Here is a 27,332-nt window from a genome sequence, read left to right on the forward strand (position 1 = left end):
TCAGTGCAGACATCACCAGAGAAGGTAGGACCATTTACGCTGCAAGGAAACAAGTGTTGTGACTGAAAGCCTGTGCAGAATGTCCCCTCCTAAGTATTACAGGGCCAGGGGGGTCCTGAACTCCAGGGACCTATCCCTGCTCCAGTTGGATGGTCTTCAAATTTAGGCACCTGCATGTACTCTGATTCAACAGATATCACTCATGTAAAACTCCTCTTGGCCTGCAAAAGGAGCTGCCCACAGCCCACTGGAGCACTGGTTCTGCCAGGGGACAGTGCTGGAGAGTAAAGGGGCTGAGAAATGGGCTTGGTATAGCACAAAGAAAGGCTGATGTAAGGCATAAGTGCATACCAACACTCTGAAAGCTTTCAAAATAAGGATGGTCCTCTTCCCTCCAGTGCAAACATGGTGTGGATTTTGGCAAGTTTGCAAGCAAAACATTTTCTACAGCCACATCTTGGTCTTGTCCCTTTGGCTTCCCTGTACTGATGTTTTATCTCATTTGTTACAAACAGCCAAGAATTCGTGGCTGAGCACACAGCAGTGAAGAAAACGTGCAAAGATCAAGTAAATACTGACATGACATCACTAGTATGTCATGCATTAGGATTTCAGTGGTCCTTCTGCCCTGTCTCACTGGGAGCTTGGAAAAGCTTAGTGCAGACTGAGTGATTGCTGAGCCTATGAAGGAACCCATGGTCTTCAAACCAAGACACAAGAAGGTTTTCCTGACTGAGATTTTAATTTCATGGTGCAGCGTGGGATAGACCTTCATCTACTGTAAGTCTGGAGAATTGGTGCCAAACCCAGGGAACTAACTGGGAGTGCAGTCCTCAGTATGGTCAGAGTTCAGGCTTGTGTCACATGGGAAGACTCTACAGTCTTTCTACAGATTTGCTGCTCCTCCTGACACTGCAAATCGTGTGTCTGTGCCTCAGTGTCACACACCACCTCCAACACAATCCCAGCCAGAAATTTTGCACATGGATATACTTTTCCAAAGATGTGCCTTGCCAAGGACTAGGACATCATCTCATCTGTCCTGGTACACTCACCACACCTCAGCTTTCAAAATGTTATTACCTTGGTTCTGGGGGTTGTTTCTTAATTCACAATATAAAAGCTTTAGAAGCAATTTGCCTTTCTCTTTATACTGCTATGACTTGGCCATTGTCACTGCTGTTTGTTTCAGCTGTTACTGACCCAGATGTGTAAAACCACCTGGCTCTGACCTCAAGACTGGCCTACTTCCCTGCTGGGCATGTTAGTTTTGCCACCTATTTTAAAGGGTGAGGAATTCGTGTGTGTGAGGGAAAACCAGAAAAAACAGTGGAGAAAATGAAAAATAAATAAAGAATAAAAAGCAAGTTATAACACACCCCAGGAATGTGGCCTAGAAGAAAATTAAGCCAATGACAGAGCACACACAACAGCCTTTGGAGACCATTGCAAAGGGACTCAGAAACACTAGGGAAAATCGTGTCTCTGATGATTCCCATCACAAGGTATTTAAGTCACTCAGACCAGATCAAAGGTGCAGCAGTCTCCAACAATACATCCCCTTTCCCCAGGCCTATACAGATATTCCCAGTGCCCAGAAGACAGCCATGTCTCCATATGTTGACATTCAACATCATTTCCAATGACAGCTTTAGGAAACATCTGAAGGACAAACCACATTTTTTATCCATTTCCCTATGGAGTGAACTGGGGAGAAAGAAAATCTCACTATCCCCCTTTGGGTCATAAAGGAACATCATTGCATAAAACACAATGGAGCAAAAGAGCAGCCATAGAAATGATTCACTCCCTTTCTTGCCTATGGTTGGAAACTCATGCACTCGGAAACATCAAACTTCACATCACGGTGATTTAATTGGATTTATTGGAGGAAAACAATTAGTCATCCCTTTAAATTGTCATTATGATAGAAATCTCGATATGTATACATGATTGTCAAGGCAGAGAACCACTTGCAATGTAGCCCCATTAACAATTTGCAGTACTGCAAACTCATTATGCAGATAAAACTTTTGCGATGCCTTAATACATGCATGGAGTAAATACACATTCTCCCTTCTTTTTGGACATGGATGCTGTTATGAACTTGTATCAGTCACAAGACCTGCAATATTAGGCACACTGACATTCCTTGATTAAGATTTAAGCCTTTGTAGAAAACATGCTTGCATTTTTGTTGGAAGTCAACCGAGGGATATTTTGCTTTTGGGGATATTTGGGGAGTCACTATTCTTGGCAGACTAGGCTTTTTTTTTCATTGTTTGCTGATTCAAATAAAATATCTATCTTAAAAAGGCCCAAAGAGACCAAAATGTTGTTTCTTAACTAGAGGCCAATGTACAGCAGGTCACTGATGTTGACTAGAAACATGAATCTCACTGTATCTCCAACTGAGCTGGAACCCTTCCACGCTCTTCCCTTTGGGGGTTGTGCTACAGCTTGATCTAGTAAGACATAGCACGTGTGATGCCATGCTGGGCTCAGGGGATGCAAGATGAGAGATGGAAAAGCTCAGAGCTACTCTGAGCAACCCCCCAGGAGCTCCCACCCAACCAGGAACCACAGCACATATCCACCTCCTCATGGAGCCTTGCACCAGGTGCTGCCTCAGCAATCTGAACTCAGGCCGATTTACAACATTATTAGTGATGATTTTTTGTGTTGCCATATAGTGCTTCAGCAATGGCACATCATCCTGGCTGAGCACCAGCCTTAAGGTGGGCTCGAGACCTCTTGGTGCTTTTGGCCACTATGGAGCAGTCCCTTGCTTAATTTCCAAGGACTGTTCCAGCAGCACAGTACTTGCTCTCCAACGCTGTTCCTTGGCATGCCCTTGCCAAGAATCCAGACGAACTTTCCAGTCCTTTCAGATTATTCTACTTTGAGTTTTAGGAACTTGAGCATCTTCAACATAGCAGCCCCTCGGGAGCTGGGATCAATGCCCTGCTGATGCCCACAAGAGATTTGGGCTGGAGCTTATACAAGTACCATGGAGCCATCCTGTACCCTGCCTTGGAAAGACCAGCACAAATGAAAATGGGTCAATGATTAAGGGAAGAGAAGGCAAGGGCATGGTTTCCATGTGGAAGATGAAATACCACACCAAACTCTTCCACGGATAAATGGTGGTACTACCTGGAGGTTCAAGGATTAAATGCTAGTATTTAGGTGGAGATGGTTTGGAAAGGATGGGATAGTTTAGCTCAGCTCTCTGCCCTATTTTGTGCAGGCAAAGAATCACAGCATCTTGGTCCCCAAAATGCAGTTCATTCTGCAAGAGGTGAGAAAGGAGTATCTTGTAGGAAACGTACTAAGAATTGAGTGAATCAGTGTGAATTTTCACTAGAAAAAGCAAATCGAAAGAAAAAACAGAGACACATCAACATGCTTCTTGGTAGCCCTGGGCATTAGTGACCCAGGGAAGGAATTTCTGATGCAGATCAAATTTGTAAGTATTGTATTAAAAAAGGGATTCTCACCTCCCCGGCTCCCTATTTCTAGAAACGTGTATTTGGTGACTGCTGCATAATTTTAAGCTGCTCTGGATGGTGACTCTTCCTGCACATGCTGCAGAGCATTCAACAAAAAGACAAAATACATTACCAGGCTTTGCAGTATCTTGTTTACAAAACATCAGCTCTTGCATTTACTCAAACTTAAGGATGGATTTCGAGTTACAGATACACTGAGTCACTGAAAAGCGAAACATAGAAGTAATCCCCTCAGAGAAAAGGTTGGGCTGAATGTGCATGAAGGGTCAGGAAATACAGAAACAGTGAACAGCATTTTAATACATGCAGTGCAGTATCATGCATTTTATTGGACATTTGATGTCATCATTATTTCAGCAGTGTTTTTCCACAACTCTTGAGAGCATACATGCCTTGATTCCACTCTGGAATATGGAAAAACTGAAAGACCTGTTCTTCTGACCTTAGCATTTATGAAGAGGAGAAAAAGAAAAGCTACCTAGACAGGTAAGTGGCACGGTTCGTAGTTGGGGAGGGGGGTCCTGAAAAACCAGAGTCTGGGCTAAAGAGCCTCTATCCCCCATTACAAACACTATTTACACAGCTTTGGCCCAACTGCGCAAAATCAGACCAAAAGACCTGAACCAACTCCTGACCTCCCACTGGTGGAATCTGTGATCCCTGAGGCCATAAAGCACATTCACACACACACACATGTACACACACACACGTGTGCCACAGAGACCAAACCACCCCGGCAGACAGGATGGGAAGGCAGGACCCAGCTGCAGGGATTTGAGGGAAAACAAAAGGGATTGTGCAAGTCTTGTTGCTGGGAATGAAATATGGGATGACTGATTTACCAGGGGAAACTCTGTTGGTGCAGCGTTTGTGAGCAGGTTGCTGTTTCCTCACTCAGCCTTTGCTGACAGTTGTTTGCCAACTAATCCTCCGCTCTCGGTCTTGATGCTGTTTTCCTTGGATACCATAGTCTCCATGTGTGTTTCTGCTTTTTGTTTGGATGAGTGTAACTCTGAGCATCAAGTTTCTGGTGTAAATAAGCTTGATGACAAGGGCAAAACTCCCTTCCCATGAATAATTTCTGAGATGTATTCGGGCCCAATTCAAACATGGGATCAAATGCAAGTAATCATATCAAATGAGAATTTCCATATGATGAATGGGAGCTGCTTCTCTACCTCAGGGCTCAGCCTAGGAACTGTGATTTTGCCAGCTGATGAGTCTCCTGATTCTTTGGAAAGAGCAAAAGGAACAGGCTACAGCCTGCAGGACCTTGTTGGCAAAGTCAGTCTGGTGTTTTCATGTGGTGTTCAGGGCTGGAGCTGTTATCACAGGAGGAAGTAATAGCACAGGTTTCCCTAGAGCTGATCTAGTTAATGCCAATTTCACATTAAAGAACATTATCCTTGCTCACCAAGGGCTGAAAGCTATTTGGCTTTCCCTGGGAGTTTGTTTCCCTAAAAATAGGAAGGGGATAGTCTCAGGGCCAGATGCCACTGCATTTCACAGGTAGCCTGGAGGCCCATGTTCTCATTTGTAGAGGGTTTGGGGAGAAAAGCCTGAAATCAAGGGTTATGTTGGCTCCTGGGGCAGAAAGGAACCTTTGCACAAGATCCAGACTCCCTCAGGGCCAGGCAGGGGCTCAGAAAAAGGAGAACTGATGCTAGAAAAATACTGTCAGTAGCTGTGGATACACCCAGGACACACGCACAGTAGAAACCCCTATCCAATGCCTACTGCAGAACTACATGGAGATGTCTACCAGTGGACTGACAGGTCTTTCTGTGGTTTGATTCATATCAGCAACAAACCTCTACCATTGCTTGGTTTTATTTCGGCACCACAATCATAATAGACACACAAGTCATAGGTAAAATCCTGCTTGTACCCACTACACTAATGGCACCTGTACAACAGCAACCAGGATAGAAGAGACATGAGCAGCAGAGTAACATAGTCTCAAGAAATCAACACTGCCAGGTTTTCTCCATATTTCTACTTCCCCATTAGCTGTGCTGCAGGGCCAGTATCCATTTCGTGCTGCAGAAGGGGTGATCCAGCAGAGAGTTAGGATGCACTGGGAATGAAGTCACATGCAAAATCAACAGCAGAAGCCCCTGCCACTGCAATACTGACTTTCAGCTCGCAGAGTTCATGGGCAGCCTGTCCTCACAATTTCTTCTGCAGGCTAAGGGGCCAGCTGGAGCTTTTCTGGATTTTTTTTATATTTTCCCAGCAGGAGCGCTGCTGTTGGCATCAGAGATGGCCTCTGTGACTCTGAAGGTAAAAATCAACAATCAAAGCTGCAAGCAAAGAAAAAGAAGGGGAAGGAGCTGAGGAAAACAAGTTACAAAGGAAAAACACATAGGTATTAGTAAAGCAAAAAAGGGTAACAGAGAGAGTCCAGGCTGAAGTCCTCATGCAAGCAGCAAATCACAGATTGTTTAGTAGGATGGTTGATTGGAAAAGAGCCCAGAGTGATTTTTCAACCTACTCCTTCATGGCAAGGCCAGCTGGGGATTTGTTTTGAGTCTTCTCCTGTGGAGCTCTTAGCCCCTTCCCCCTATGCACACACCATTTCCTCTACCTTTGCATTCTCCTGAGCAGAGGCAGACTGGGCCAGGAGAAGGACATGCAATGGCACTGGAGCATCGCTGGCTAATGGTGCTGGAGTTTTTGCCCTACCAGGCTGCGCTTGTCAAGGGGAAAATGTGTCCAGCCCCCTCCATAAATCTAGCCTGGGTGCTGCCAAGTCATCCCAGTTAACAGATTTACCCAGATATAAACTGGAAAGTTTTAACCAAGTGATCTTCAGGAGAGATCTCCAAGCATTTGGTGAACCCCAGTCAGGTCTCCAGCTGTGTTTCACTGACACAAGAGATTCCCACCACCAAAACTGTAGTAGAAAGAAACAATTTTGCTTTTAAGGGCTTCTGTTTCTTGTCTTAAGATCCCAGCAGTTGATAGCAAGCCAAAGGGAAGGACGATAAATTACACAACTAAGGCAGAGTATTACTTGCAGAAACAAAACCAAATCACACTAATTCCAAATGTGGAAGGAAAGAATGCCCCTCACAAGAAAAAAGTACACAAAGCCTCCAGCAAGGAGGGGCAGTCAGTGTATAGGAACCCTCCATCTGCAGGACAGCATGTCTGCCTTTAGTCCCATCACTGCTCTTTTGTTTTGGAGATGGAAATCCTTTTGCTTTTCTTTATTCCTGCAAGACATATTTGGATGCTGCATTTTGAGCAGTGACTACAGCAACTGCTGTTCCAAACCTCAGGTTTCAGAAGAGGAGGTGCAGAGGGAACACTTGAGCCCTAACCTTTGAAACTGCTGTACAAAGACAAAACTATTCCATAGCCAAATCCTGGTTTTGGTTGCACACTACTGAAGACAAACTGGGAGAATGTCTGCATTGCTGGAGCAGAATAGCATAGGAGCAGCTGGGCTTGCAAAATCATGGAGGTTCAAAATACCTTGAATTTCTGGCAGTTGGAATCTCTGGAAACTAAAACTTTCTTACTCAGGCTGGCAAAATAAAGTGGCCTTAGAATGAGTTTGAATTGTATTAAACTATTTTTTTTGTTTTTTTTTCAATAAGACATAAAGAGCTCTGATGTAAACACTGATAGAAGTGTATGGTGACAATTGCCAGGGGATGGAGACAGGAGTGGGACTTACAGCAAGGAGATCCCCTGCCCTTCAGTCTGCTCAAATCTCAATCAGAAATCTTCACTGGGGAAATTATGTGAAGTTTTGCTATGAACCCCCCCAGAGTTCAGTATCCAGTATCTTTCCTAAAATGACAAGTTGAAGCCTTTCTGTGTGAGCATCCATGCCAGCTGCAACATGGTGGGGTGCACTGGGGGCTCACTCAGATGTGCCACAACCCTTTGAAAATGGGAATACAGAGAAAACCTGAGATCCATCTGGTGCAACGGCTCTAAGTGCCACTGAAGGAGTGGCTATTTCAAACAGAGTCAGCACTGACTGCCACCTGCTTTTCCAGCTTTTAGCGCTCAAAGTACAATGTATGAAATCCTGGTTCTGCTGGCTGAAGCCAACTGACTGAAGATGAAGCAGGATTCTGAAGTCTCAATGAAAAATACGCATCTTATGACTTTTCCCAGCACAGTCATTATTGCCTGATACATTCAGCTCTGACCGTGACTGGCTTTCACAATTTCTGTGCAGGTTAAAGGAGGCAAGCGTGGCATCAGAGCACACTGTTGGGAATGGGTTGTGCCTCTGGGAGAATGGACTTGTCTGGGATGTGAGAGGCTCACAGCACCCAGTGAAGGGTGCCCACCTCTAATACCTGCCTCCCTTCTCACCTCCTCAAAGGAAAATCACAGTTGGGAATGGTGCTGAAGTAACCTGGAGCCCTTCAGCACATTGGGGCAGATTTGCTCTCCTCTCTGTTTCAAGCTGCTATAATGCACAGTGGCACAACAGTCCTGGCAGCTGTCATGAAACAATGGACCAGCAGAAAGAGCCTGGGAATTGCATGTATCAGTAATTTAAATAAATGGATAAATTGAGCTTGCTTTGGTATATGAGCTTCAGGGGAGGAGGGGGAGCCAATGTCACTATGGCCTCCACCTGTGCCTGTGTATTTCATCAGGTCCTACTTTCCCAGCTCAGCACACCTAGTCAACCCTCAGCCAGAGCTCAGCACGATGGAGCTACATTACACCAGATCCTACCCTGTGTACCCAAGAACGTGGCAGTGCTTCCCAGAGGGGTTCAAGCATCACCTCTCTCCTCCCCCCAGGGTAAAAACCTGGTACACGGATTAAGGTCCGTACTTTTCTATTTGGTTTTCGAGATGCAGTTTTGGCCACTCTGGGAGGTGCTGAGCATCAGCAATGCCATGCAAAGCCCTGAGGAGTCATGGGTGCTCAGCACCTCTGTCTTGGAACCCTTGGACTCGATGCACCCCATGCTAAAAGCCAGACTGGGAGGAAGCTGGTGAATTAAGTCATGCTTGAGGGCAGCACAGCAAGTCAGTGGCAGAGGATGATGACTCCCAGCCAAACATCTTCCTTTTCTTCCACCCTGTTCCCAACACACAGTAGCTCAAAGGAGAGGAGCTGCAGGATGAAACTATGCTCTGTCATGTCCTTTGCTCAGCTCTGGTCAGCTCCTGCCTGACTCCGTGTACCTGCCTCTCCTCTGAAGCAAGGGTGCTGATCCCCAGCACTGCATGAATGAGGACAAGCATGAGTTGACTCTGGACTGTTGGCAACCTAACTCTTACCATGGCTTTCAAGGAGCAGGATGTGAAGGAAAGCAGCAGTTTCTTAATCTGAGCAGGAGGGAAAGCAGTAGTTTCTTAATCTGAGCAGTAACAGCTCTGCTAAAGCCAGACAGACCTGCAATCCAATTTGAGGAACAAGAAATGGCATGCCATTGAAATCCTCCTGTGTTGCAAAGTTAACGTTGATTCCTACCTACAGAAATAGCCTATCCCCCAGCAAACTGGAAGGAGGGGCATTACTGGAAGTATTTTTTAAAAGAAAAAAAAATGCTCAGAAAAGTATCTCTATTTAAATAATCCAGTTGAGATGTTTGTAGTTAATGGAAAAAAGTACAACATATACTGTTACCTACATTGAGAAAAGAGTAAATCACTGGGGAAAAGAATGAGTGTTCATTAGTTAGAACATTGCTAGACTCACATACATATATATACTTATATATATATATGTATATATGTACAGCACCAGAGACTGTTAGATCCGTTCCCCCTGGAGTCATTTGCAGTTTGTGATAAATGAAACATTTCAGAATTGCAGTATAAAATATGGCCATAAAAAATCTTCTTTCTTCTAGTCCTTCGCTGAGCGTGCACCGCAGGGTGGGACAGCGCCCAGGCCACTGCCAGCCCGGCCTCCTGCCCGCTGCTCGCTGCCCCGCTCTCACTTGCTCCCTGTGTGCACTGTGGTCACTGTGGTGGGTCTGGGTCTCCGGTCCTCTCCTACCGCAGAAACGCCTGAAGAAGCAGATGAAACAAAACTACAGAGAGTGGATGGAGACATACCTAAAAGGAAAGCCAGAAACACAGTTAGAAATGTTATTTTCGGATGTGGGAGTGCGGGCAAAGCTGAGGTTCTTTGTAGAGCCCTACAGGGCAGAGGGGACTGCAGCTGGGGAAGGTGCTGCTGCTCTTCCTGGAGTGGTGGGTTGGCTGGGAACCTCCACAGGGCATCTTCTGCCCTCCTGGCCCATGGCTGTTCACCTACTGCCACGACTAGCAGTGCATACACATGTCACAATGACTCAATGTCCATCTTTGGCATGTGTTCAACCAGACTTATTCCACATTTCTGGGGCTAAAGACAAAGAGTTATGGGATTAAAAATCCCTCCAGCATTGTGCTTGCTCAGAATATTTTCCTTGTGGGCATGATGATTAAACTTCTTATCATTTAGCTAGTTCATCTAGCTAAACAAACAGACCGTGCACCTGGACTAAAAACATCTCCCCAGACATCCTGGAAAGCTGCTGATAAAGAAGTAGATTGGGCCAAATTTGTTGCTGAGTTCCATTAAGCCTAGAGGGAATGTAAATTTGCATGACATGGACATCATTCTAGCAACACTCCAGGCCTTGCTGGTTTGTCTCCAAGACTTCCAGCTGATATGCAGGTTGACATAAGTTGAGTATCTGTTGAGTACCAATATTCTGGTGCAAGAACTTCAGAGAGAGGTCCTGCCATGCTCATCTTGCTCTAACAAGATGCAGGGTCACAGTGATTAGAAAAACGGTTCATTTTTCGGACTGGTAGATAACACCTATATGAATATATTCTCAGACTGAAGATTGATATGGCCTTTTGACTACTCAGAATCTTTTTGATGCTTGTTAGGACTTCTTTCCATGCTTCAAGATGGCATTTCAACCTCAGGGATGACTATGCTGTACTTACACTCTGCCACATCCCATTTCCCATCGAGCCTTGACACCTTGGCTTCATGCTGAAATTTACCTGCTACCTTAAAAATACAAAGATCTAGGACCTGTAATTAACCTAGGCAGTCCAATCATGTTTAAACTGAATAAATGAGCCACAGACTGAGAATCAGACTAATACCCTTGAGAAATCCCAACTGATTCCCTTAGGCTTTCCTGACAGGTAGCATTACCCAGCCTAATGCATCATCTCTGCTCTACCCTACTACAGAGAACAGACTTAAGATGCAGCCTGACATAACCTACTCTCAGGCAAAGGCTGTACTTAATTGTCTTCAATCATGTGAAATTGCTACATTCAAAACTGTTTGGAGTGCTCATTAAATGTCTATTAATAGCATTAGGCAGCATTCTGTTGTGTAATGGTGGCACAGCTGGTCCATGTAACTTGCTGCATGGCCTCTTTCTCGTGCAAGAAATCCATCCTCAGGGAAAACTGATGAGAAAGAAAGAGGCAGGACAAAGACCTCAGAGGTTTCCTTTTTCCCAACAGGAGGTATTTGGTGGAATGCATTTGATTTGTCAACTCCCCTTAACTTCTTTTATTTGCTGAGAACTTGTTATGGTTTTCTGGGACTCCAGCATCTCCTAACTCTTTTAATTCATTTCTTTGAGGAAGGGATGCTGTTCTGTATTGTCCAATGAGCTAAATTTAACCTGGGATGGTTGGAAATCATTCAATATTTTTCTGCCTTCTATTTCTGGCATGTAAAAACTCTTCCTATCTTAACATATTTGTTTTAATTCTTCTTGTCCTGACTGACTTCTCCATCACTGCAAAATACAGTAAGATTCTGTAGAGGGACCTCCTGGGTTCTGTAGTGGTTAAATAGATTTTGTTCTCCCACCCTTGTTGTTCACACACGTTTTAACAGTACTTGGACTATTCAATGCCATTAATTAACACCATTTGAGATTAATTAAAAGGATGGATGGAGATTAATAATTCAGCAATGTAACAGCATTAATCACCCACCAGTTTAACAGCACAGCATGCATCAGATGCTCCAGACCTGACTGGGGTCCAGCCTTGCCATACTGCAGCAAGAACCAAAGTCAAGGCACATTTCTCCCCCATAAGGGATTTTCTATATCACTGCATGGCCAGTGCATGGCTGGAAGTGCTTTGAGGATGGTCAGTACTGCATTGCTCCTTTGCAGGTGCCAGGTATGTTCCAGGAGCACAATGATGTGTTTTTGGCAGCAGCTGTAAGATTTGGCACTGGGTATTGCAAACTGGGCACTGGGCATATATCCCTATCACGCCTGGGATGCAGAGGATGCATCTCCTCTGGCTCAGGCTGGCAAAACCATCTCACACAGCACCCATAAGTCAGATTTCACCCCAGTCACGGGAGAAAAAATCTGCCCACACAGCATGAAAAAAGCAGCTTCCATGGAGACATGGGGACTGTGGTTGGTGGCATGACCTCACCAAGGAACAGGGGTTGGTAAGCTGGGGTGGCAGAAGCAGAGTCAGCATCATCCAAAATCCATTCTAAGAGATGCTTTCAGTTCCAGAATAGTCTGGGGGACAGTCTAGAAATTACCATTTCAGTCCACAGCGAAGCAAGCACTGACTGACAATACCAAAAGCTATCAACACTCCTTTTTGGTGTCACACCTTAAAATAACCTTCTCTATCAAGTCCACATCCCTCCATTTCATGATATAAAAATTTACTGATGGATCTAGACAGACCAAAGGGAATAAAATAAATGCTCACAAGCCAGAGAGTAAAAAGGCGTCACTGCAAAGAAACCGTTTCTGTCTTTCAAATAAACCCTTTGCTGCCACATTTCCTTCCCTGGCATTGAGAAAAAATATGTATCCGAAACATCTGAGTCCATTGGGCAGCTTGCAAATCTCAATTATAGCATATAAGAAACAGGGCAGAGAGCCAAGTCCTGCTGTGGTGCACAGAGTGTGAGTCCTGCTCAGACAAATGAGCCTCTTCGTGCAAGACCTTGACTTGGCCCAGGAAGAGGGAAATGGTCTGACTGGCAGGATCAGTCTCCTCCATGGAAAATGGAAATGGAAAATAAGCCAATTTTTACAGAAAAACACCGTATCATAATACTGGAAACTCAAACATAAACAGTTTGAGAAAACTTTTTCTGATTTCAACCAAATACAAAACTTTGTTGCTGTGGGGGTCTGGATCTTCTCCCCAAGCGAAAGCCCTTTTCCTGCACAAGAAACAATGTTTTTCTCCCCAAAAATACACCAAGCTAAACCCTCACTTCTTTTAGTGCATAAACTTTTCCAACTGAAACATTATTTTTTGACCAGCCGAAAGTGACAGCCTAGGTCCGTTTTAAGTCCTTATTTTAAACGTTTGCACAACGCCAAACCTGCTGGCAGTGAGGACTGCAGCCTGGGGGGCAAGGAGACAACGGGGATGCCGCGGATTTGCTCGGCCACCGCGGTAGGAGGAGCATTCCCAGGATGTTGGCTACTCACAATCTTTCCGTGGGGCTGCCTCAGGGAGCGGAGTGGCGAGGCTGAGGGTGCTGGACACGCCGGCGCTGGCACTGTCCAGGCTGCTGCCCAGGTGTAGCCGTCTCATGTGCCGCACGACTGCCGTGGCGTTAAACGCTTGCTGGAGGAAAAGAACAAGAAATAAACAAAGAATAAAGAAACCTGGGAGGTGGGAGGGTCACTTCTGCTCCTCTCCTGGCTGCTCAGATTGTCAGAAGTGAATGAGTCCATCATCTTACAAATTTCTCCTGAATTCTAGTTTCTGAGCTAGAAACAGCATTATCAAATCTTCCGTATCTCTGCCTTTGTCCTGCTCCTTGTTGCTCCTCCCAATGCTCAGCTGGAATACAGCACACTACAGGGAAAGTCACATTTGACACATCCTTCCCTGCCCCAACACACAAAGGGTGTCCCCATTGCCTCATGTCCCCCATGGTGCCGTCCCAGCTCCACATATAACCATGGGTACTTTAGCTGTGAGCAGCCCCATCTCTCAGCATTACCTTTGGTACTTGGTGAACACCATCCTGTATAAAAGGCCCTGCAGGGTCACGTAACCCAAGACTGGACCAACTATTTTGACCAGAATTTGGGGCCAGAAAAGCATGCAGAAGAAACACGCTGAAAGGGTGGCTGCACAGCTGCTGCATTAGCAGAGCTGTGTCCCAGTGTCAGCTCCAAGGACAGGTCACTTACTCTCCACTTGCTTTTTGCAAAGTTCTTCCGGATCTGAGCGCTGACCGACTCATGGATGTTTTTGTTGAGTGCTGTATCACCAGCAATCCTGAAATGGACAGAGCAGGCACATTTTAAGAGAGATTTTCCTCTCCTTAAATACTCCCTACTTTTTCTTCTCAACAGAGAGGCTGGTCCCAGGTGTGACTGCACCTGTAGTGATGATGATTTCCTTCACATGAGGGCTCAAACTTCCCACTGCTTTCTCTGCTGGCAGCAGTGGTGGAAAATCTGGAGCAATAAAATCAAGTGTAGATTAGGCTTGTAGGTCAGGCAGCTACAAAGAAGTATGGCCTGATGTTGTTGGTGCACGGCTGCTTTCTATCACCATTACAGCCCCGGATGAAAACATTCTATGCTTTTTTTTCTTTACATCTAAGATTTAACATCAACAGGCTGAGACTACTTTTAGCCTCAGCCATGCAGAAGCTTCCAGAGCCACTCCAACCTGTCTGATATCTGTTTGCACTGGAGATTTTCCTGCCACCTGGCAATGTATATAGGCATTCATCATGATTAATGTAGATTTACAGTAAAGCAGATACATGGACACTCACTAAAGCAGCACAGGCTGTGCAAAAGCTTGAGCTGAACAACACTTATCCTAAAAAAATTATTGATCTTGCATAGTTTCTTTAACAACCAAAGACAAAATAAAATCTTCACTAAACATGACTATTGCAAGGGAATTCTATTGATTCATTTAAGTCAAGGCATGAGATCTGTTGGAAGAGCAGGCACCTTAGTGAACTGATGTTGGGCCATGTGCTGGGGTAATTAGTGCTATCTAACATAGGTGATGCAAGGAGGCAAACATAGACTTCTATGTTGTATGTGATGCTTTCAGAAACCATGTTTTTAGCCCCAGTGTAGAAAAACAATGTGCATTAGCAATAAAAAAAATTTAAGAAATTGAATAATCCATCAGGACCAGATTTTCCCAGTCTGAGGAGCTCCAATGAGATAATCAGAGGGTTTGAGGGACTCAGCAGTCATCTAGTCCTTCTCCCAACCCCAGGTCTGTCAAAATAATTTTGACAAGCATTTGGCTAACCAGTCCTTAAACAACTCCAAAAGATGGAGATTTCTAGGCAACCTATTTCAGAGCTTCACTATCTCCCAGAAGACATGGAAAATAGTTTATTCCCTTTGTCTTTGAAGCATACTTTCACATATTTTTAGACTGTTATCATGACTTCTCTCCATCTTCTCTTCTCTAGACTAAACAAACTGATTCTTTCACTGTTTCTTCATAACTCATATTTTCTAATCCTCTGATCTAGTGAGCTCCTCTGGATTTTCTCCAACTAGTCCACATCTTCCTTAGAGGGCAGCACCCGAACTGTTCTCTGTTTTCCGGCTAAGGCAGCAGAATGGCAGCATTTCTTTGTGTTTCTTAAAAGATGAAACTGCTTATATGCCTCAGCCTGATGTTTCCATGAATTGGAGACATCCCTTTATTTTTGCCCAGATCATTCCAATCTGTAACTCTGTTTTTCAAAGGACACACTGCTTTTCCTGCCTTCATGTCCATGGCACATCTAAGAAGTGCTCTCTAAAACCATCCTTCTCCAAATTCTTGCCCTCCCTCCTGGTGGCAACAATCACCCAGGATCATCCTCAGAGAGGTGAGAAGGACTTCTTACCCTTGGAAGGAAGGATTAAATCCTCATCTCCTAAGAGTGGAGATCTACCAATCCCATCCTGTTGCAACAGAGCTCACCTGCACTGGGTGACTCAAGAGTACTGGAGCCAATGGGATGGTGGAACAGGGCTCCCTCCCATTGAGGGGAGCTCTCATGCACCTGGGAAGGGCCCAGTCTGACTGCCACCACCATGTAGCCTCAGCCTCAAGTAGATGGAAGAACTACACAAAGCACAGCTCCCAAATGGCACTTGACTTCCCCTCCTGGGTCCCTGTGCTGTTGATGGAGATGGGAAAGTGTTTGGCTGAGAACTGGATAATCTTTGGATCTTTCTCTGAAGACAACTCCTTCTGATCACCTCTCTCACTGACAGGGTCTGGATTTCCTCCTGGAGCCAGGCAACTAAAAGTTTGGTAAGGCAGGATCTGGGTTAAGCATCACTTTCACTGTTCCATCCTCTGTCCTGCACAGTGAACATCGCCAGGCTTAGCACAGAGCCTGATGGATCCCATGTAGTACAGACTCTAGCAGAGTTTCCCGGTTGGAATGCAAACTGCTGGTCAGACTCACTCCACAATGTCACGAGCACTCTGCTCTCTCCAAAAACACCTCCTCAGCGGAGGCAGGTACCCTCAACACACACCAGCAGGGAGGACTGGCCATCCTACTACAGATCTCAGGAGAAAACTAAGCTGACAACTTAACATGTGGACAGCTACAAGCCAAACCATCTGTTCAGTAACTGATCAAAAAGGCCTAGAGAGAAAATTCACTTACATTTGCAAAGAACATTTTTCCTCAAATCTAGTAACACATTTTCCTTCATGAACAAGTTGGTTGACAAGCTCTGTGAGCACAGATCCCGTTTCCCACTGGTCAGGTTTTATTTTGGAACAAGTTCTTGGGGCATGATACCCTTGCCAGCTCTTCAAGAAGTTCATTCTTGCCAGTCTACAAATGGACTTGAAAATGCACTTTTGCCTTATAAAACTTTTCACCAGGCATGTAGCTCCAATACAGGCTGTATTTCTTTATTCTTCTTTTTTAGTTTAGGGATAATTTTCTGAAATGCTGGTGTTTTCAATAAAAAGCTGCTAGTTCCAATAGTTCACAAACTGACTTCTACCACCCCTAACCCTATGTTCACTATCAATTCTTGTAATTCCAGGAAAAAAAGTATTGGTATTTAGGTGTTTTCTCAACAGGCAGAATAGTATTTGTTTACTTCACAAGGGGGTGGACAGACATCCTGTGAAGCCCTCAGATGCTACAGTGGTAGGACCATACTACATCTAAGGTCTCTTCAGCAGCATTAGCACCTTGCAGCTGCTAGGTTTTAATCAGAGCAAAATAACAGCCCTTCTGGGACTAATTTAGTGCAGCAGGATCTGTTCAAACACATGCTGGTCTGCTAAATAGTGTGGCTCAAAATGCAGTCCCTGCTGCCAAAGCTGGGAGTGGGATTGTTCTCCAACCTGCCTCTGAACAACCCACCCATTAATCATGTGATGCTGCAACATGAGGAGTGTGCTTTTGTACTGTATGTTGCACTTGGAGGATTTTGAAACTTTTATAAAATATTTGTGGTGTTATAGTGTTCATAGTATAGTTTTACTTCTAGGAAAACAAGAGCAATGTTAACATCCGTTCGCTGTTGGGGTTTTGCTGGTGTGGGGGTTTAAGGACACAGAAGAGGTGGAGGTGAGCAGGGAGAAGTCACATCTTTTACACTCTTAACTGGTAGAGTTGGAAAAATGAGATAAGCTTTTGGGCACACAGACCAACCCTGAGGTGGGTATCATGTGCATCATCACATCTATAGTGAATGTATTTAAGCATGAACTTTAGTTCCCTTGCTGAGAAGGTAACCAGTGAAATTTAACAAATACTGGGTTTAGTGCATGTTATAATTACCCTTCCACATTTCCTTAGCTCTCCAAGTCCACAGGCTATAAATCATCCTGCTTTTTGTTTTAGGACAAAAACACCTTAGCATCTTTCTTTCTTCCTTCCTTCCCATCAGAACTTATCCTTCAGCTGCAAGAATCAGCTCCATTTTCACCGAGAAAGAGTAATCACCTTGAGTTGATCAAACTGATGCATATCTAGTCAAACCCTGAGCCATAGTTCCTGGCTTTGCAGTTAACTTTGAAGTTAACTGTGTCAGCATTGAAGCTTGTTTTATCAACTGTACTAACTGGCCCAGTAAAAGATACTGCTTCTACCTACCACACACACATACAAAAATAAAATCAAACTAATCAGAATAATGCATGATCTGTTATCACTCTTGAGCATCATCCAGAGGCGAGCAAGGACTGATTAGTCTAAGTGGAGCCTGGCTTTTCTCTCAGCTTGTTCCAGTTTTGCATCACCTGAAAGCAGCTACATCCTAACAATGGTTTGGAGAAGTCCATGTTGAATTTGGTCTTACATCCAGTCGTAAATATGTGAGTGTTTCAGTGCATGAAATTGGACAGCAAGAGCCACAGCCTGATCGCCCTCCATTCCAAATATGTATAATGTAGCTAAGAAGGTTATTTCTCATGAATAACCATAACAAATCTCATGCTGCACATGAGAGGAATCTAATCTAATGATCAAGTATTATTTCATGGTATCTAATTTGTTTTAGCTCTCTAGCTGAGTTCAAATATCATGCCAATTTATCTGGCCATACCACTTCTAAGCTTTGAGAGCAACATTCAACAAAGACAAACCCAGTAAATTTCCTCTGGAACAATCTTTATTAGCACTCTACAAGCTTATATCTCTCTCATCCTCCCTGCCCACGATGGCACACAGTCTTTCATCTACAATTATTTTCTGAGCCTTCATACTGAAGGCAGCCAACCCAAATGCTCTGCTGGCCAAACAGTGCTTGGAAATACTCTTGAGTATGATGACAGGAAACCTGGAATTAGCTGCAATGGATAATGCTGAAGGATCACAACTCTTCTATATGTACACACACACATATATATACACACACATACTGTATCAGTGATGTTCCAAAATAAATAGAGTGCAGGGATGAACTCGATAAGAGTTTGATTTAATGTTGTAAACATCAGCAGCTCCCTTCAGGAAGGCCTTTTCACACTTCAAACAATATTGTCTGAGAACTGAGCTCTTTGTAAACCATGTCCTTTCCCTGGGTGGAAATTATTATCTCGCTTGTGCTTTCTGGCACATAATAAACACTCAGGGTCATGGCCACAATTTGCAGAGGCTCAGTCCATGCCAAAGCTTTGTGATTCTTCAGTGTAGGCGTGGATGGATGTCAGTGCATCCCAAGTATTCTCTTTCCCTTTGTACAAGCAACGGGAAAGGCGAGGACCACACTCATACCCACAGACACAGGTGTCCAAATGGTGCCACAGCCTCCCTCTCCCTTGCACAGTCTATACAGGGAGACAATACATACATCACCCTTTTATTTAGATGTCCTATTGCCTTTGATGCTGTAACAGGCTTCAGCACACAGCTGTAAATCCCATTTAAGTTCACTTGGTTAATGCATGACAGAGCAAATAAATTCGTGGCACCCCTTCCAACTTCTGTATTAGCTTCCTAACTGTTGGACTTTGTCCTCACCCTCTGAGCACTGTTTTCTTTGCCTCTGATCTGAGCCTGGAGGCTCAATTTGGCTCTTCAGGACCTAGTTTGACCTGATGGGAGCACACTTCCATAATCCTTGTGGGTCCCTTCCAGCTCAGGATAGTCTATGTTTCTGTGATTCTATAGCTGGAAAAAACAGGTCCTCAGGTTTCTGCTGCTCACCCTTAATCACTTTCAGATTGAGGCATTGCCCTAAACAGGATGTGGGTTCTGACATGGCAATATATTTAATAAACTTAATTGCTGTCATTAATATGAACCAGAGAAACATTAAAATGTATTCAGCTGCAGCAAAATTACCCCACTTTTGTTACCTTCATTTTCCATGTCCTTTTCAAAAAGTCATCAGTGGAACAAGCAGAATATTGCACCTTTGCAACACACCATAAACACTGCAAACCTCACTGACAGATACACTATAAAATAAATAATTTTCCAATGGAAACCATAAATCACCTGTATATTAAACTGGGAAAATCTGTATAAAGGGACTGTGCAGGCTGGTGTGGAATCATTACACCCACAAGCCTCACATATTCTACTGCTTCAGCTACCATACTTCACTGCAATTATTAGCCTCCTTTTCTGCCAACTCCAGGTTTAACATACTGTCCCCCTGCCAAGGCCATTTGATTATAAATAGCAAAACGTCACGTAAATGCAGGCATGTGGGGAACAGATACAGCACAGAAAAGTGGGCCATTGGGAAGAAGTATTTACTTTTTTTAGGGTTTGTTCCTGTGCAAACATTTAGTCATGCAAATAGCTGTGTATTCTAGAGCAGTTTTCCAAAATTCAAAGAGATTATTAACCTTAAAGGCATAAATGTAATATCTTGCAAGATCCAGTTCTTGCAGGCCCTGTTTGAAAGTGTTGAATAAAAACATGGTAATTAAAATAAAAGGTGTATTTTGGAATTAGTTTGTTCTTCACAAATATTACATATGAAATAACAAAGTCTCATGGGCAGGTAGCCATGTCATGCACAGTTAACCACTTTTATCACAATCAGATTATAAAATAAGTGTTAAGCACTCATGTGATAGATTTGATAGATTTCTTCCTAATTTGTGGCTGATTGCAATGATCTGATACTGCAAGGGAAGATATCACAGGAAGAAGGAAAAGGGAAAGCTGGAAAATGTTACTACATGGAGCCACTTCATAGTATACATTAATTATCTACCATTGTAGCACCAGTGACTCAGGTAGGTTTGTGTTCTACTGGTGAGACAAGGACACAAACTCCAAGTCTCGCTGAAGTCTGGCAAAATTTCCATTAACCTCAGTGGAATCAGGATTTCACTTCATGACAACTCTAGGGTTCTTCTCCAGTGCAGGCAAAAGAAGTACCTTCTTTGAGATGCCATTAAGTGCCAGATGCACTTGCAGTGCAAGCACTCTGAAAAAGCATATAATTTATGGGACCACTTGAAGTCTGCTCTGATCATCTCTTCCCACTGAGCCAACAGTCTTACATACCTCACTACTTTGGATAACACCCAGAGAAGGCAACACTATGTCAGCACTGTGGAAGGTGGTGTGGCTACAGGAGACTGAAAATGGGTGCACTGTAAAATACATGCCCACCTGAGAAGGTGGTGTGGGATCCCCCCATTATAGAAGCTGCAATCATGAGAGGAACTCAAACCTGGGCTTGCTGAAAACTTGCATATGCCTAGGCTGAGAGAAGGACACAGCTGACCAGGGAGAAGAAGCCTTCCCCTTCTTCCAAGAGGAGAGGATGCCATTGCAACAGATGTAATGGCTAGAAAGGGAAAAGAAGCATCAAAAACCTATTTCCTGACATAAGCAATCTGTGTGGAAAATGCTTCTTGAGCAATGCTTTGGCAAAAGCAGATCCTCTCACTAGCTCTGAACTAACACATAATATCTGGGTGAGTTGCCTTTGATTATCTAAAAAGGCATTTATCACTACAGGTTCCAAACCCTCCCTAAAATCACTGCACCACTCTCCAGAGAGGCCCAAAACAGCAACATCTCTGTTACAGGAAGATTTTCAGAGCAAGGGGGAATGATTTTTGCTCACAAGAACACCAGGGAGGACAGAGACAGATCTGAAGCCATAGCTCTGGAAACCTCCATGCTTTGCTTTCAGTGTACAACTGTCATGGAATCACAGAATCATAGAAAGGCTTGGATTGAAAGGGATCTTAAAGATCATCTAGTTCCAGCCTCCCTGTCCTGTAATGCACTGGCACAAACTGCCTCTGTGTCACAGGGAGGTGGATTTGGGATGGGGGGTGGAAACATGGTGTATATTTGAAGCCTTCCTACTGCAGTGCCATTTGCATATCTGACCTTTCAAAGGTTGGCCCTGGGCTGTGCTTTACATGGCTGGGAGACAGCCCTTCAAAGGAACCACTACCTGGCAAAGTCAGCCTGGAAGAAGAAGACCCCCTGACACAGAAGTGGGGGAAAGCCCTCCTGGGGGATAGTTTTTTGCACTGAAGAATGGATTCTGTAGCAAATAGTAAGAACTATGGAGCAGTCTGAGTTTCCATTGGCCCTTGGCCATGACATGTGAAAGAAAAAAAAAAATGAATGAAAACAGTTTTTATCATTTTGTTCCTTTTGGAGGGTCCAGAAGCTGTGGTGTTGCAAGTGCCACGTTTCTTTGTTGCACTCCAGCAACCAACATAAATGTAGCAGGGCCAGGAGCTGGATTCTCACATATTGTGGATCTTGGATGCAAGGCTTTGGAAAATCTGCCTCAGAGTTGTACACATGGTCACCTCACTTTCTGCTGGGAGTTGCATTCCCATTGTTTATTCTGTATTTATAATACTGGCTTCTGTAACATTTAATTCCCTGAGGCTCAGGTCAGCATAATTTAGAAATGGTTGGGGATTTTTTTCATCTCCCAAAAACTGGATTTCATTTCTCAAATTTCCTTTTTGTCACACAGACAATGCAAAAGGAAATGGTATTTGGGGTGATTGTGATAGTATAAAAACAGTCTAAGGTGCATTTGCGGTGAAAATGTCATGCCACTGACTCTTCTCTGTTGCCACTATTAATAGAACAAAACCAATATCTCACTTCATATATAATCTTCCCTGCCCTAAAAGACTTGGCTCCAGAGCCCATGTCAGGTGCAGGTGGTAGCACTGTGGGATGATGCTCTCAGTCACTCAGAGCTGGTCAAAAGTAAATCAGCCACTCTTGTTCCAGGCACATAAACCTTGGGTAACATTGATAAAGCCAACCATATGAAAAGGCATAATCGAATTTAAAGCACTTTAAAGAGGTCTAAATTACAAGATCAGGTATTCTTCTGTAGGCACTGCCCAGAGACAGCATTGCTGCAGCTAATTCACACTCAGCTTATCCCTCTCTAGGGTTTCCTATCTATCCCATTCAACAAGAGAGGAATGTGAGATCAGCATGTGAAATCAGATCCTGATTGCAAGCAGAAGGTAAGCTATGTGTGAAGCACAGACCAGGATTTCCTACTTCATGGGGTGCTCTTAAGAGCTCTGGTAAAGACCTTGGCAAGGACCTCATAAGCAGCTTGATATCCAGCCTTCTGCACACCTGTGAAATTCAACCTTTTGCTCCCAGCTATGATCTCTGGGTTCAATCATTTTGGCATATCCCACTGGTGCACTACAGTCAATATACATACTTCAGCATCTTACTAACCCTCACACAGATTATAAGCAGGTTGGTGCATGAGATGAAAATCCATCACAGTTTCCCAGGAAAAACTGGAGGAGAAAGGCAGGGGTTTTTAATAAAGGCACTGAGTTATTTAGTTGAGTATGTGACAGGAAAACCATGTAAAACAATGTCCTCTGCCCTGAGGGTTTCACATGGGAGAGACTGTTGCTCACCAAGGGTGCCGTGCTGCTTGCTCACAGGTGTATCTTTTGTTTGGGTCCTTCTCCATCAAATTGCGAATGAAGTCTTTAGCTGCAAAAAAAAGAGAGAAAGATTGAAAGCAAGAGAGTTGATGCCCAATTCTGCTGCCCGATGATCACCCAACAGCACTGATCAGGCTACCAAGTGCCATCTGGCCATAGCACAAGAAAATGGCCCTGGGTCATTTGTCATTTATTGGTATAGATACAGTCAAAGGGACTTAGGACTCAATCAAAGCTATTTAATATAGCAGATAAAAGCTGAAGACATTTATTGCTGCAGGTATATTTAGGAGTGGGATGGATAAAATTCAGAATCAGCAGAGCACAGGCTGGCAGCTCCCAGCTCCCTGGTCAGCCATGTGCCTCTGATCATCCTAATGGTCTAAATGTGGCCACATCCATTGGAGGTGCTGGTAAACCAAGTGGGAGAAGCAGGGAGGAGCCCAGATGCCATAGTAAGAGGAGCTTCACGTTGCTGACTCCAAGCAGGCACACACATGGACAGCTGTGAGGACATGTTGTGTATTTAAAAGGAATTAAGCAAGGAAAATGGGCTCCCTGGTGCATGAGGCAGTGTGTTTTTAATCTACACTGTAATGGAAGGAAGGGAGATTGCAGCATGGCGTGCATCCAGTAGTTTCAGGACAGTGTAGCTGAAGGAGCCACAGCAAAGCCAAATATGGCACGAAAATCTTTGTGCTGATTTAGGTGCTGGCCTGTCCCCCAAAAGGCAAAGAGGTCTGCCAGCAGACCTTTGTATTTTCTCTGAAAACCCTTAAGGGCTTGAAAAACTTCTCATCACATACATTTTTAAGCAATCCATCACAATGATATCTGGACTGCAGATGTAAGCAGCATGAAATGTTGCTGTATGTGGAGATAAGAGCATATATAATAATCTTTATAATAAAAATAATTTTTATCTCCCCTCAATCAGTAGCACTAATGAATCAGAAAACTGCATTTCTAGGGACATTTTTTATATGATAAAATATTTCTCAAATTTTATTTCTTCTCCTACATGAAATTGTGGATGTTTCCCTGGGTTGGACAGAGCAAGGACACTGAGCTTGTGTGACCTCCTGGAGACCACACAGCACATCAGTGGCCCATGCAGGGTGCAATGATGAATGTGTCCCTGCTGTCCCTGTGGACACTGCTGCTGGCAGGCCACGGGCCATGCTGGAGCCAGAAGCCTTTAGCCACATCTGCCTGTAACATGTTGGTGTATCTGCCCCTCTGCCAGACTGACCAGAGCAGGGACAAATGGACACTATTAAATATCTTCTGCACTGGTGAGGAACTGGGTGAGCATATGGGCACCTATCTGGACCCAACCATATGGACAGTCCTCCCAGTTTCTGAATCTCCTAATCCATCTCATTTGGAAGGCAACTTCTTTGTTTTTTGCTGCACACACTGCAGTCTCACTTTGGAGCTGCAGTGCAGTGTCAGGAACAGAGCCAAACCAGGTTGCCACCTTATTATTAATACCACACAAACTGTCCACTTTTTATTGTATTTGATTGAGAAATTGCATTGCTTTTGCTTGTTGGGACAGTCTTCTGCCATCTTCATCTTCTGTTTCAGCCACATTTTAGTCCTTTGTGTATGGCTAGACAAAATAGTACTTAATTGGTTGTCCTGCAGAAAAAACTCCTAGAACTAATTAAGCTGAAAGAAATGGACATTCCTGATGATCTTCACGTAAAAGGAACTCTGGACATGATGGGGAGGGCATTCTCATGCCCAGAGGAGGATATAAGCAGTAGACATCCATGCATGCATGGTTGCTGCAATTAAAGGAGCAGTATCTACTTACCAGACTCAGAGATATCATCCCAGTATGGAGAGTCAAACTCATACTCTGCCTTAAGGATCTGCTCAAAGAGTTTGGAGTCGTTTTCATCATAGAAAGGGGGATATCCACAGAGCCTAATGGAGAACAAGAAAAGAGAGATGTGACTATTGCACCTTTCTCAGTCAAGAAGGTGAGAAAGAGGGAGGGAGAAGGAGAAACACTTGCTTAAAACTTGCTCCAGTAAGTTTTCAAGCAGGCAAGTGCAACAATGAGAGAAGTTTGTTCAGAGCCATGTAAACCCACTTCTGAAGACTGGAACTGTCCTGCACAAAGAGGAATTCTGCATGGAAACGTGGTGCTGATGATCCCACACTGACTGACACAGATATTCTGGCCCTTCTCTGCATGACTTTGGATGTTTAACAAGAGGAATAGTTTTATTATACAGACATGTCCTCTTCCATCCTCTCCTATACATATGATAAGAGATTTCATGAGCTACACCCACACCCACAGAGCACCAGTCCCTCTCAACCCTCAGCAGATCCAGAAGACCTAGTGCAAAGCAGGACAAGGAGCCCTGCAGAGCTACCAGGCAGGGTAGGATGCGTCTCCAGGTTGTTCTGGGCTGTGTGTCCTCAGGCACAGTGACTAGGAAGTCTGGGAGTCAGTCCCCATCTGCAGCAGAGCCTGCAAGGGCTGCACATGGACCTGCCCCTGACACAGATGCACAGAAATCCTCTCCCTTTCTCACTTCTGCAAGTGATTTTGCTGACTACATCCAGTTGCCTGCCTTGCCTAAGGTAAACAACAGTCTTGTCCTGATTTTCAGTGTTTATAATCAGACTTCTTAAAAAACCTAGCCCCAGGACAAGCAGGACATTGAACATTATTTTGTCTAATTTGAGCTAAAAAACTCAGGCTGAACCCTCCCAGTGTGCAAACGACAGCAGGACAGTGACTGTGCCAAGGCAGGGCTCCTCCAGCACTGCAGGTGTGGGAAAAGCACAGCCAGCACTGCATTAAGCAAATGCAGAGACAAAACTTGTGTGTCAGAGGTCTCTCACACCCAGCCAATGCTGCAGGCAGTAGTGTGTCCCACTCTGTCAGCAGAGACTCTCCTTCAAGTTTTAATACCAATTTGTAAAGTGCCAGATTTACCTCTGAGGCTGGTCCAAGGTTTCAGCAAACCCATCGTGCTCAAAGTTAAACAGACCTTCCTGCCTCTACAGTCTGTACAGAGATGGTGAATTTTTTTCTCTTATCACTAGTCTATGGCCTAAATTATTCTCACACATACTTCACTGGTATTGAAATAATCTTTTCCCCACCATTTTCCTAAACTCTGAGTCAATCAACCTTAATAAAGCATTTAATTGGAGAGAGCCAGCAATTCTAAACAGACTGAAGATCCAGCTCAGAACCTACACTGCTGCAACAATAGAGCAAGGCAGAGGGGACTGTGAGAAATTAAATACTTGAGTTATTTATAACCCAAAGCCAGCTAGCTGCCCTGGAGGTTATTTGAGCCAACTCAACACTTGAGGGTGAAAGAACCAATGTTTTCTTTGCTCTGATGAGCCAGTGTGCATGATAAATAATTTAAATAAGGAGTGAGATGTTCATCTGCGTCACATCCATATTGACCTGGGAGAACTCTGATGAAATTTGCAGCATGATAATGAATCCACTGTGGTTCAGCTGAATCAGAAATCTCTCTCTTTGTCTTGCAGAGCAGATGAGCCAGTCTTCATTTGTGTCCTGCTGGATGACTGCTCTTATCAAAAGCAAGTACGATAACCTCATGCCAGACTAGCATGTATGTTCAGAGAAGGACTGCACACCTCCTTAATGGGCATGTGCTTGTGTGTGGGGCTGGGTGCAGCAACTCCTGTGTGAAACCTTGTGGTGGTGCATGCAGTGTATGAGAAGAGCCATTAAAAATGCTGCATTTAAGCAAATGCCAAAAAGCCACTATATACATGGACAATGAAGGTAAAACATCTGTTAGCATGAAGAACATTTAAATAACTTGTTTGAGTGCAATAATTATCAGTGCTTACATCCCACAGTCTTGGGAGGGAAGCATGCAAACTGATTTTCACTTTCCTCCTCTTTTGACACAGAATCACAGAGTCATTAGATTGGAAAAGACCTCTGAGATCACTGAGTCCAACCCATGACCAAACACCACTGTGTCAACTGGACCAGGGCACTGAGTGCCACATTCAGTCTTTCCTTAAACACCTTCAGGGACAGCAACTACCCCACCTTCACAACCCTCAAGATTTTGTGTGCTTTACTGAGGGGTTTGGAAACGATGGAGTTGACAGCACCAGCACTGCAACTGTTAGATGGAGACTGTGGTAGAGATATCTGGGTTGGAGTATCCCCCAAAGCACCTCCCTGGAGCCTCTCCAAAGGCACTCAGAGCCATTGCTCTGTCCCTCTTCCCTGGGAGATTCACGGGGCTCCATGTAAGAAGCTTGACAGCCCTTCATTAATTTCTTGCCTTTCTCAGCACTTCCCTTAAGCAAACCCAAACTGCTCTTTGGGCGAGCAGACTGCGCTGTGCATGCCGAGGCACTGGCAGGCTGCTCTGGAGAGAGAAATAACTCTCTCAAAATGTGCACTGTGCTAATTACCTTGGCAAAGGTACAAGAGCACAAG

At 44.3% G+C, this 27,332-nt stretch overlaps 1 protein-coding gene across 2 annotated transcripts in view; it reads right to left on the reverse strand.

The window, feature by feature from the left end:
* Positions 1–1,867: 1,867 nt before the first annotated feature.
* The window catches only part of CAMK1D (calcium/calmodulin dependent protein kinase ID), a 221,546-nt gene continuing 196,081 nt past the window's right edge, over positions 1,868–27,332 (reverse strand). For both annotated transcript variants that reach the window (XM_071552800.1, XM_071552799.1), the window contains 5 exons: positions 24,684–24,796; positions 22,832–22,910; positions 13,669–13,756; positions 12,955–13,093; positions 1,868–9,559 (listed from right to left, as the gene is read on the reverse strand). In XM_071552800.1, coding sequence (XP_071408901.1) covers positions 9,438–9,559; positions 12,955–13,093; positions 13,669–13,756; positions 22,832–22,910; positions 24,684–24,796 — 541 coding nt within the window. In that variant the 3' untranslated portion in view covers positions 1,868–9,437. The remainder of the gene's footprint in view (positions 9,560–12,954; positions 13,094–13,668; positions 13,757–22,831; positions 22,911–24,683; positions 24,797–27,332) is intronic.

The sequence above is a fragment of the Pithys albifrons genome, chromosome 3 (genome assembly GCF_047495875.1).
Source record: "Pithys albifrons albifrons isolate INPA30051 chromosome 3, PitAlb_v1, whole genome shotgun sequence".
Lineage (NCBI taxonomy): Eukaryota > Metazoa > Chordata > Aves > Passeriformes > Thamnophilidae > Pithys > Pithys albifrons.